Source organism: Camelus dromedarius, chromosome 4 (genome assembly GCF_036321535.1).
Source record: "Camelus dromedarius isolate mCamDro1 chromosome 4, mCamDro1.pat, whole genome shotgun sequence".
Lineage (NCBI taxonomy): Eukaryota > Metazoa > Chordata > Mammalia > Artiodactyla > Camelidae > Camelus > Camelus dromedarius.
The window spans coordinates 54,497,083-54,509,796 of record NC_087439.1 but is presented as its reverse complement, the minus strand read 5'-3'; the positions used below and the strand labels follow the sequence as shown (position 1 = coordinate 54,509,796).

At 33.9% G+C, this 12,714-nt stretch overlaps 1 protein-coding gene across 7 annotated transcripts in view; it reads left to right on the top strand.

Annotated features, from left to right (window-relative positions):
- The window catches only part of PDE1A (phosphodiesterase 1A), a 297,804-nt gene that overhangs the window by 247,148 nt on the left and 37,942 nt on the right, over window positions 1-12,714 (top strand). For all 7 annotated transcript variants that reach the window (XM_064484963.1, XM_064484962.1, XM_010991573.3 and 4 more), the window contains 3 exons: window positions 3,402-3,527; window positions 7,262-7,363; window positions 7,470-7,590. In XM_064484963.1, the coding sequence (XP_064341033.1) occupies window positions 3,402-3,527; window positions 7,262-7,363; window positions 7,470-7,590 (349 nt within the window). The remainder of the gene's footprint in view (window positions 1-3,401; window positions 3,528-7,261; window positions 7,364-7,469; window positions 7,591-12,714) is intronic.

The window sequence follows — 12,714 nt, the reverse complement described above, 5'->3', positions numbered from 1 at the left end:
CAAAGTTGTTACAGGTTTCACCTTGACTTTCCTTTTGCTATTTTTGTTGCCTACCTCCAAGTTGCCAACTTACATGGGTGGGTTTACCATTCAACATGCTAGTTCTGCTTCCATTCCACACTCGCAAAATGATCTGGCAACCTAAGAGGACAGAGAAAAAAGAAGCAAGGGTTCCATTATACAGATCTGAGAACACCTGGAATATTTCACAGATTATGCTAGAATACCAATTTCAACAATGCAACTTAAGTACTTTATTTGATGATAAAATGATAGGAAAATACCAAGAGATGAGAAATAAAAACCTTCTGTTGATGAATTCATAATTTTAAAATATAATATCCATTATAAATTGGTAGTGAAACATACATTTTAAGTTTTGTTTTACAAAATGGTTTTCTCAGTTTAATGCCTATAATGCTCAAATTGAATTACAGCATTATAAGGGAGAAAAAATAGAATCATAAGTAGACCAAATGATTTTCGTTGTCTCCTCTGACCTCTACCCGGAGTAATTTTAGTCCAAGGGAATAGAGGTAGTGATCAACTATCTGGAATAGGTACAAAGGGGTTGATTCATTCATAAATTAACTGAGGATGTTAGGTAATTTTTTTCTCTCTCTTTGTTATATCTAGATTATTTCACATGTATCTGGAATACATATTGAAAGGAAAAGGCATAAATAATTTAAATTATGATAATAAAAGGAAACTAGGCACCATAACCAAGTGGGATTTATCCCTAGGTTTGACATTAAAGTCAATCAAAGTAATCCATCGTATCAACACTCTTAAAAAAAAAATTACATGATCATATTAAGATGCAGAAAAAAGCATTTGACAAAATCCACTAACTATTCATGGTAAAATTGTTTAGTAAATTAGGAATAGAGGAGAACTTCCTTAACCTGATAAAGAATATTTACCAAAAACCCTGCAGCTAACATCATACCTAACAGTGAGAATGGTGAAGCTTTCCCACTAAGATCAGGAGTAAGGCTAGGATGTCCCTTCTCTCCACTTTTTTTTCAACATATTGGAAGTCCTAGCTCACAAAAGGTATACAGCTTGAGAAGGAAAACATAAGACAAGTCTTTGTTCAAAGATGACAGGATGATCCATGTAGAAAATCTAAAAAAATCAACCAAAAAATCTCTAGAGCTAATAATCAGTTATAGCAAATAGCAAATTTGCATGATACAAAGTTATTATACAAAAGTGAATCTCTTTCCTATATACCAGCAATCAACAAGTGGAGTTTGAAATTAAAATTTAATTAAAATCAAAATTTGATAATGTAAAATACCATTTATATTATATCTAAAAATTAAAATATTTAGGTATAAATATAACAAAATATATACAAGATATATATAAGGCAAACTACAAACCTTTGATGAAAGAATTCAAAGAAGAATTGAATAAATGAAGGGATATTTCATGCTCATGGATAGAAAGACTCAATAAATATTGTCAAGATGACAGTTCTTCTCAACTTGTTCTATAGATTTAATGCAATTCCAAAAAAAATCCCAGTAAGTTATTTTGTAGATATAAACAAGCATATTTAGTGTTTACATCGAGAGGCAAAAGACCCAGAATAGCCAACTCAATATTGAAGGAGAGGAACAAAGTTGGAGAATTGATAGTATCCAACTTCTAGACTTACTATAACACAATAGTATTCAAGGCAGGATGGTGCTGGCAAAAGAATAAATGAATAGGTCAATGAAGCAGTATAGAGAGCCCAGGAATACATGTCCATGAATAGAGTCAACTGATCTTTGACAGAAGAGCAAATGCAATAAAATGGAGCAAAGGTAGACTCATCAACAAATGATGTGGGAACAACTCGACATCCACATGCAAAAAAAAAGAAAAAAGAATCTAGATACAAACCTAATACTCGTCACAAAAATTAACTCAAAATGCAAAACTCTAAAACCCCTAGAAGATAAATTAGGATAAAACCTAGATTACCTTGGGTGTGGCAATGACTTTTTAGATACAACACCAAAGCACAATTCATGACTGAAATAATTTGTAAGCTAGACTTTATTAAAATTAAACACTTATGCTTTATGAAAAGCAGTATCAGGCGGATTAGAAGACCAGCTAAGGAGTGGGAGAAAATACTTACAAAAGATACATCTGATAAAGGGCTATTGTGCAAAATATACAAAGAACTCTTAAAACTAAACAATAAGAAAACAACCTGATTTAAAAATGGTCCTTAAGAAATACCAAACCAAAGAAGATATATCGATAGCAAATTAGAATATGAAAAGATTCTCCATATTATATGTCATCAGGGAAATGCAAATTAAGCAACAATGAGATATCACTACATATCTATTAGAAAGGCCAAAATCCAGAACACTGACAACACCAAATGCTAGTGAGCATGTAGAGCAACAGGAATTCACACATTGCTGGTAGTAATGCAGATGTAACCATATTGGAAGATATGGCTTTCTTAACAAATCTAAACATGTTCTTACCATATGATCCAGCAATCACTCTCCTTGGTATTTACCCAAAGGAGCTGAAAACTTATGTCTGCACAAAAACCTGCACACCATTGTTTATAGCAGCCTCATTCATAATAGTCAAAATGCGAAAGCAATCAAGATGTCCTTCAGTAGGTGAATGGATAGACTGTGATACATCCAGACAATGAAATATTATTTGGTACTTAAAAGATTCGAGCTATCAAGCCATGAAAAGACATGCAGTAAGCTTACATGCATACTAAAAAGTACAAGAAGCCAGTCTGAAAAGGCAACATACTCTATGATTCCAACCAGATGACATTCTGGAAAAGGCAAAACTTTGAAGACAATAAAAAGATCAGTGGCTACAAGGGGTTGAAGGGATGGAAGGTAAAGGATAAATCGCAGATCACAGAGGATTCTAGAGCAGAGGAAATACTCTGTATGGTACAATAATGATAGATACATGCCATTAGACATTTGTCCAAACCCATAGAATGTACATCACCAAGAGTAAACCCTAATTGTAAACTATAGACTCTGAGTGATAATGATGTCCAAATAGGTTCATCAATTCTAACAAATGTACCACTGTGGTAGAGGACGTTAGTAATGGGGGAAGTTATGCATGTGTAGGGCCAGGGGTTATATGGCAGATCTTTGTACCTTCTGCTCAATTTTTCTGTAAACTAAAACTGCTCTAAAAAAAACTAATCTTTTTTTTTTTTTTTAACTATCATATAGTTAGGGGGAAAAAAGAAGGGAAACTAAGTACCTCCATGAGTTTAGGTGTTCAAATATAGGACTTTTTTTTTACTGATGAGATGTCTTATGACTTGAGTATTTTTATTAGACATTCGTGAGGTCTAAAGAAATCCTCTGCTAGAGCATTTTGTTTTTAATTCTTAGGTCAGATGTTGCCATTTTGTATAATGATCGCTCTGTCCTTGAAAATCACCATGTGAGTGCAGCTTATCGACTTATGCAAGAAGAAGAAATGAATGTCCTGATAAATTTATCCAAAGATGACTGGAGGTGAGTTTCAGAGGAAACCTAGATGTAATTTAATTTCAGGAAAAAAGTTAAATTATGTGTTTTAAAGTGAAGAAAACAGATGAAAGTCAATCCTTTACTCACACTACAATTCAGTTCCCCTTGACTGGATGGATGACTGAGGAAGATTGGTACCTAGAAGACTCTGTTTAGGAACCAGGCTCTGTTAGATGGAGCTGAGGTATTTCAAGGCCAATTAAATGTCTATATGCATCATAGGCAATTCATAAGACCATGTAACACACAACAAATACCTTAAGATGTATAATCACATATTCTCTAGAATGAAGCTCTGCTCAATTGTACAAATATGTGGTCCTAAATGAATTCAAAATTTTAGTGTCATACTGATACCTTCATATATTAGTTTTCTATATGTGGAGTTTAGCTTTAAAAAACAACAACAACAACAAATAATTCACTATTGGGGGAAAACATTCCAAGTATAACATACTAAAATGACCTAGATGCAGAGGGAAATCTTACGTGTTTCTCCAAGGCATGTGTCTCCTTAAAAAAAAAAAAAAATTGCGTGAAACAGTGTTGCTCGTTGCAGTGCAGGGAAAAATAACAAGATGCACCTCTACTACTCAGCATCATAAACTTTCCTCCTTTCTCTTTGATGATCTTGGTTATCATCATCCCCTTTGTTTGACTGTAGGGTTACCAGTTATAGCAAAAATAAAGGACATCCCATTAAATATAAATTCCAGATAAACAGACTTTTTAAGTGTAAATATATCCCTAATAGTCTATGGGTCCTACTTAAACTAAATAAAAAATAAAAAAGCCTCTAACTTTAACAAAGATCTCGTTAAACAAGTCAGTTAATGGGCTGAAAAGGTTCTCATTCAAAAGCAAATATCAAAGGGTTGTTTGGGGTTTTTTTTTTCCCCCTTTAAATCAAGATTAAAAGAAATGTCCAAAGAAAAGAAGTAACCTGGGATTAAGATCTGCCTTAAAATAAATAATTAAAAAGTTAATTCAGGGTTTAAAACAAGTCCTAATTTCCCATGGTTACTTTTCCAAATATTCAAACTGCCTAGTTTCTCAAGGCCACTATTGCAACTGTAGGAAAAATAGGGGCTCACTTTTGTAACTGTAGATAAAACTCTAAAGTAGGGGAAGGAGGCACTTTGTTTTGGGAACCCACTTCAGGCCTCTCATGTTATTCTGTAGGAAACAATAGTCCTGATGGATGTCCAGCCTAGCAAGGTCAGGATCTAATTGTAAAAGCCACCACTTCTGGGTGTGTGGAAAATAGAAGGGCAGAGGTGGAAGCAGGGACTTAGGTGCAGAGGTGTTTCCTAAAGTCCGAGAGATTGACTGTTTACATGTAGAATATTAAATTATTTCATCAGTGATTATCATTCTTAGAGATAACATTTGTTTTTAATTTTTATTCCTGTTCCTTTGAATTAGCCTTTTTCCTTCTCAAAGTTGATTCTGTTGCTATTTCAATGTGATATTTTTTCCATTACATTTTGTTCTTTAATATATTTAATATTTATCCTAATAATTTACTCCTATATTTTATGACATTTTTTGTACAGTAACTGAGAAGTTACTATAAAAACATCCTAATTGAATGGGTTAATAGAATTGTTTTAACAAATACCATAATATCACAAGGTTTATGATTTGATTTGATTTAATTTATCATATGATTTGTGATATGACAAAGAATGTAATAGATCCAATGTTATTTTCAAAAAGCTACGGTTTATCTATTTGCTAATACAACCTTGATAACATTTTACCAGGAATTAAAATATAGATAACTTTTTAGACTTGTAGGTTTTCTGTTTGCATATCTATTTATGTCTTTTTTTAAAACATTTTTTAATTGAGACTATAACTCATATCTATTTATGTCTTAAAGTAACTTTAGTAACCATATGTGCAATAATTTTAAAGCTTTGGCAAGAAAAAATCATAAATAAAGTAACATTTCCCTCGTGCACTAGTTTGCCTAGTTTATTGGTATATTATTATTAGTTAATCGTGGATAATATCTAGCATTTATTGATTACTGTTAAAAAAACAAAATTCAACTGAGTAAAATTTAAAAATCTTTTTGGCTCTACCGAACAATTCATGAACTGGGCAGCATCTCATCTAGCAAATAGAAGGGAGCTCTGAATAGCTGTACAAAATGGCAGACTTCCATAAGCAAAAAGAGGCAAGACAAGGAAGTTACTCTAGCAAAGAGCTGATTTTTTTCAGGCATGGTCACCTTCATTTGGGGGTTGACAGGGACCTATCAGATGGATTACCTGACTAGTGCTGATTAGGTAATTCCAGAATGGACCAGTTTAGGTTTCCATTCCTGGGGGAGGTCAAAACTATAATTGTGTTAGATATCAAGTCTTGGTTTGGTGATGTGGGCTTAGCATAAGTGACTCCATTTTGGATTAGTTTCTTTTTTAACATCACTTGTCTGCAAAGTATGTATTAATCACATTTTTTACATTTCATGAAACTTTTGTCTCATTTTTTGTAGTTAACATGAATATTTTGGTATATTTGCTATTGTAACATGGGTATCTCATAATTTAGAAGAAAAATGGAATTGAGAATAATTGTACCATCTGTAATAGCTTCCACTCCCTTAATATTTGGGTAAAAGTATTATTCTAAGCAGGCCATCCAACATCATGAACATGAAGTAATCTGAGTTTTGATTTCTCTTTGCTCCCATCTAAATACCTAACTGAATTGAACACCCATAACTTTTAGCCAGAATCTCTAATATGTGGTTGTTTTTCAAAACAAATCATTCAATCATACCATCTTTAGATAGAATATCATAATTCATGTTTACCACATACCTGTAATTTGGTTTACTGGCCACACCACAGAATGAAAATAAAATATGATTTCCAGTATAAGTGACTTTTTTTTAATCTATCTGTACTGAGCAAGCAATAAATTGTAGAACATGCAAGCCCTTGCTGTCATTCCTTATCTCCTGCTTAGTGTGTGAATGAGTTATTCATGCATAGACTTTGTGATATTGGCACTGTATTTGCAGTATCTTGGTCAAAATGTCAACAGTACCAGTAACTCTGTCTAGGATATGTAGGATCAGGGTCCTCAGAGCTTAAACAGGGAATCCTCACTTACCTTGTAGTCAGTTTCTCTGGAGTTCTTATGATGGAACTTGGCACATTGGAGTGGTCCAAGTGTCAGCTTTGGGTAGTGGGAACCCTTGGGGTTGAATCTTATCTCTGCTATGTTCTAGCTGTGTGACTGGGCAAACAATTCAGTCTCATCTGGTGGAAAACAATAGTACCCTCTCCTATTAAAGCACCTAGAACACTGCCTGTATTGAATAGATCCTAAATAAATGGTGATGGTATCATTAATAGTAAATTCTGTCTTCAGAATAGGTTTTCTTTAAAACTGGTTAAGATCCTTTCTGATACTATTTTAAAAAATAATATTTTGAAATTATGAGTGGGGGAGGGTGGTAGGTAGGGGAGGAATATCCAGTTCTTTAAAAGGAAATGTTAAAGGGCATCATTCACAGCTCACTCTCCTGGCAACATCCTAAAGCCAAACTTCCGTTAGCTCTTTTACATTTAAGATGTCGCACCTTTTGTGCTCATGTCCATTAGAAAATAATGAAATGTAATTAGTAATATCTAAGGAAATGTTCCACTTGAGAACAATAAAGGACCAAATAAACCTTTTGCCTTTTGATGACTCTACAGGGATCTTCGGAACCTAGTGATTGAAATGGTTTTATCTACAGACATGTCGGGTCACTTCCAGCAAATTAAAAATATAAGAAACAGTTTGCAGCAACCTGAAGGGTAAGTTATTTTATTTTTCATGTTAAAGCTTTATGGGCTTACACTCAGAAAAGACTGTAATTGGTTACTTCATTCTGATAATTTGAGCATGTCTTCATTTTGACAGGCTTGACAGAGCCAAAACCATGTCCCTGATTCTCCATGCAGCAGACATCAGTCACCCAGCCAAATCCTGGCAGCTGCACCACCGATGGACCATGGCTCTGATGGAGGAGTTTTTCCTACAGGTGCCTCTTTCACACTCTGTGTCTGTGCAGATGTTTCTGGAAATAGTGGCTGCTGTACAAATTGACATACATCTTTTCTGTACAGAATCCAGGACTTCTGTGACTTACTATTATCAACTAGCTTTCAACAACACATTCTTGGGACTTTAGGCAGAATTTATTAATCTTTCAGATAAATGTATTAAATAATCCTGGGTAATGTAATACATGTTTTAAAGAGTGTCAAGTCTTGGATCTCAGATGCCACTCTCAAGAGAGAAAGAACTAAGCAAATTAGAGTTGTTATCTGCTGTTAAAAGGTAAAATGCTAGAGCAGAGATAGCAAATAGCTGTCATCACAAAAGGGGGAAAGGAGGATATATAACACTTCTGCATACATCTTGTTGAGAATTTAGTTATACATGCATAGTTGCAAGGGTGGCTGAGAAAAATAGTTTTTAGCTGGGTGAACACATGCCTAACTACAAAAAATAATATTGTTCTGTGAAAAAGCAAGCCTGGATATTGTCAATTAAAAAATTAATCAATAGTCGACCTAAGAAAGAAATAGAAAATTTTATTTGAGCCAAAGTGAGGATCATAACCTGGGAGACAGTCCCTCAGAGAGCCCTGAGAATTGTTCTGAAGAGTTAAGAACTAAAGGGGGAGCTTAGTATATAAGTGATTTTGGTGAAGGGGTACGTGCAATGAGCACACATCTCAGTAAAAGGTTACTGCTCGTCATGAGGAATAGACACCTTAGTTAATGGTTGTAGTGCTTTTCTAAGTATGGGAAGATGCAAGAAGCCAAGTGCATAAAAAATTCCTCCTGAAAATATATAACTGAGGGCCAGTTCTGTCGGTTTTCCCCCAGCACAAAGTGCCTCATCCTGGTCTTCGCCCTGAGTTCCTTTCAGGGTGACTGTAGGTCAGCAACTATAGTGGCTAGTGACTTGATTCTTGTAGGGCTGGATGGTGGGCAGCATTCTTTATTTTACAATCCCTCTCTTTCAGTCTTAACTTTGACCAAGATTTGGGAGACATTTCAACACCAGTGGTCTAAGAATGCTCATCCCCAGGTCAGGTGAGGATTTTGTTGATAGGCCACTCAATGTACTGTTATTGGACTAAACCTTGTTATCAGTGGCCAAAAACCTCTGGAATGCCTATCATACTAGTCTGTTATGGTCCAGGAAATGTTTCCTTCTTGTTGCTTCATCCCATATCTAAATTTACACCATTACAATTGTTTATCTTACAGAACTGTATATTTGATCAATCATTTCAAGTCTCCTTATCATCATTAATTTTATCTGAGGCTTAGTCACACATTTGGTAATGCAAAACACAATAATCTTGTAAAATAGGCAGAATTCAAGTAATATAGCTGGTAAAACTAATAAGGTCATAAATATAAATTTAAGCTAAGAACTTCCATTAGGTGCAGCCCAGCATCTCACCAGGTCGTCTGACCAGTCTGTTCTGCAACAATCGCTGTCTTTAAGGGTAATGATACATTGGTATTGTACATAAAGTTCACTAAAGATGTCTGTATGTACAAGGTGAGTGATGGGTCATTGTGACCCCTTACAAGATTGAGAAAGAAATGTTATCTTCTAAGGAGTTACATGGCTGGTGCCAGAGGAGAAAAATTGATCTTTGTGGTTGAGCAGGTATTTCTGCCATTGGGGAGGTCTGGTTAACACAATGCAGACGCACAATGCACACTAGAGGGGAGGGAGGAGGCCCAAACTAGCAGAGTGAAAATTTATGTTTAAATTTTTCTTGTCTTCTCTTAAAATGTGAATTTATACTTCATCAATATGGAGGATGACCAATGTTCTCTACCATAAGTATACATTTTATCCCCTATCATGTTTCTGTTCTGTTTCCACTCCCATTTGTGGTACTACAACACAATGAGTCAAATTACTCAGGAAAGTGTTATACTTACAATTACAGTTTTACTGTAAAGAATACAGCTCTACAACTCAGGGACAGGCAAACGATATAGTGCATAGGGCAAGGTCTGGAAGGGTGGAGCTTCTATGCACTCTCCCCCACAGAGTCAAGGCTTGTCACCTTCCTGGCACACCAGTGTGTTCAACCAGGAAGGGCCACTGAGCCTTGGTATCAAGGGTTTTTATGGGGGTTTTGTTACTTGGGCATGACTGAATTATTGGCCATGTGATTGAATTCAATCTCCAGTCCTCCTTTCCTCCCAGATCAGGCTGGCCCAAAGTTCCCACCCACTAATCATGTGGCCGATCTTTCTGGTGATGATCTTGAAGCTACCTAGGGGATCCGCCATGAGTCACATAATTGGCATAACAAAGAGTCTCCTATGACTCAGGAATTTCCATGGGTTTTTGAAGCTCTCTGCCAGGAACCAAGGGCAAAGATCATATTATTATTTATTATGCCACATTTCTATTTAGAGAAGTTCTTTTTTTTTTTTTTTTTTTTTTTTTTTAGATTTTGTGTTTTTGGATTATTTGATTTCTCAACATTGCTCTTTATTTTTAATGTTTCATCATTGATTTTATTCTGAAGACATAGAGATCAAATATATTACTATGTTTGGATAACTTTGACTTCTGTCTCCTATTGTCAATGAATATGATCTATGGTTTCACTTCGAAATAGCATTGTGTAGTCCTGGAGAAAGTCACTGGGTAGCATCTTCTAAATTCAAATATTTTCATAATAAAAATAGCTTTGAAAAATATTTCAGTACATATTGTGCTAAAATAAAAATGACCAAATGTCAAAATGTGTCCAATTCTAAAGGCAAACTTCATGCTATGGATAATTAAAAACTATTATTTCATTTAGTCAACCACTCATCAGAAAATAGTAAATCTAAACAGACCCTAGAGATGAATATCTCTAATAACAATATCTTTAATATCTTTAATAACAATATTCTCATCTTAGAGATGAAAAAACAGAAACATGAAGAGATAAAATGACTTATCTTGATTAAGAAGAAATTTCAAAATGTTTTAAATTGAGTGATTATGAAAACACAACATATGAAAATTTGTGGGATGCAGCTAAAGCAATACTTAGAGGAAATTTTATGGCTTTAAATGGTTATATTAGAAAAGAACAGAGGTATAAATCAATTATCTGTTTCTACCTTAATAAGCTAAGAGAATTCAAGAAAATAAAACTAAAATAAGTTGATGGAATGAGGTAATAAATGTAAAAGCAGAAATCAATGAAATAGAACAAAGACAATAGCAAAAATGAACAAAGACACCAGTTGGTTCTCTGAAAAAGTAATAAAATTAGTAGCAGGATCAAAAAGAGGAAAAAGCACAAATTATAAATGAAAGAGGAGGTATCATTATAGATCCTATACATATAAAAAGGATAAGGAATATGATACACAATATAAATTTGATAATTACCAAATTCTCTAAGATATAAATTACCAAAACAGACACAATAAAAAAATTGTAATCTGAAAATCCATATATCTTTAACATTAAATTTGTAATTTAAAATCTTGCCATGAGGAAAACTCCAGGCTTAGATGACTTCAATTGTTAGTTCTCATTTCCATTCCTAAGTAAGAGATGGTGAATTCTCTCAAACTTTTCAGGAAAAAAAAAAACCATTCTTACACAAATTCTTTCATGACATAAAGGAAGAGGAAAAATTGTCAGTATAACCCAACAAAACCTGACAAAGACTTTACAAGTAAAAAAAATTACACACCCATATCTGTCATGAACCTAGATGTGAAGTTCCTTAGATATTAGCAAATCTAGCCCAGAAATATAGTAAAAGGGTATATATAATGATCTGAATTTGCTTAGTATTCAAAAATCATTTAAGGTAATTTATGTATTAAGAGAAAAAAGGGAGGGGGAAATCTTATCATCATCTCAATAGATGCAGAAAAAGCATCTGACAAAATTCAAAAGACATTAATTATAAAAAAATCTTTCAGCCACTAGAAATGTGAGATCTCTCTCAACCAGTAAAAGGTGATTCTGTAGTTGGCAATACTTCATGGTGAAATATTGAACATTTTCATGCTAAAATCAGGACTGAGTTTTAATAATGGAATCTTATTTTTTTGTCTCTAGATTTTTAAAAGTAAATAACTTTCTTCTTTCCAGTTTTATTGAGATATCATTGACCTTCAGCACTGTATAAGTTTAAGGTGTAGAGCCTAATGATTTGACTTACATACATCATGAAATGATTACCAAAATAAGTTTAATAAACATCCATCATCTCATATAGACACAAAGTTAAAAAAAAAAAAAAGGAAATAAAATTCCTTGTGGTAAGAACTCTTAGGATTTACTCTCTTAACAACTTTCATATATAACAAACAGAAGTGTTAATATGTACTTTCTATTTCTAGTTCTTATTTATCTTATAACTAGAAGTTTGTACCTTTTTATTACATTCATCCAATTAATTTTGAAATCCCCTTCGGAAATACAATTAGCAAAACAGGAGAATGTGGAATTAAAGGTCAAAACAAGTGTGTACTTTGACAAATATATTTTACAAACAAAGCAAGTTTATCTTTATAAGACATACTAAAATAGGATATTAAATCCAAGAGGAGTCAATTTTTCCATGCTTTCCACTAACTAAATGAATCTGTCAGTACCCTTAATTATCTTAGCCACACCACACATTTTAGCCTTTTGGAGGTGGATGCAACAATGAATCTGAAACCCTCTGGTGTATGCTTTGCTCTGAACGTTTTGACATGAGCTGTTTAACTGACATAACCATCTGTAACTACCACTTTGTAGAACCCACAGTGCTGATAAATGACTTCTTGCTATGGATCTAGCCAAGATAAAAGGTTGTTTTTTTTTTAAATCTCAGTAGAAATAACACGTTTATAAAGCAATTTGAAAATATATTCCTTCATTCCTTCAGAATGCACTAAGAATCTAAATTGTATGTGTTATGTGATCTACTGGCTGTGCTAAAAAATTTGAGGCAAGACAAAGTCTGCCCAGAACTCAGCACTTCCCTCAGCTGCAGTAAAAATATAAACATTTATATTCTTGCTAAAGAAAGTATTTTATGTATATTGGGCAAACGTAAGAAGCCTAATAATGCAAAGTAAGAGGTAATTGGACTTGGCTTCAGAAAACCCAAGTT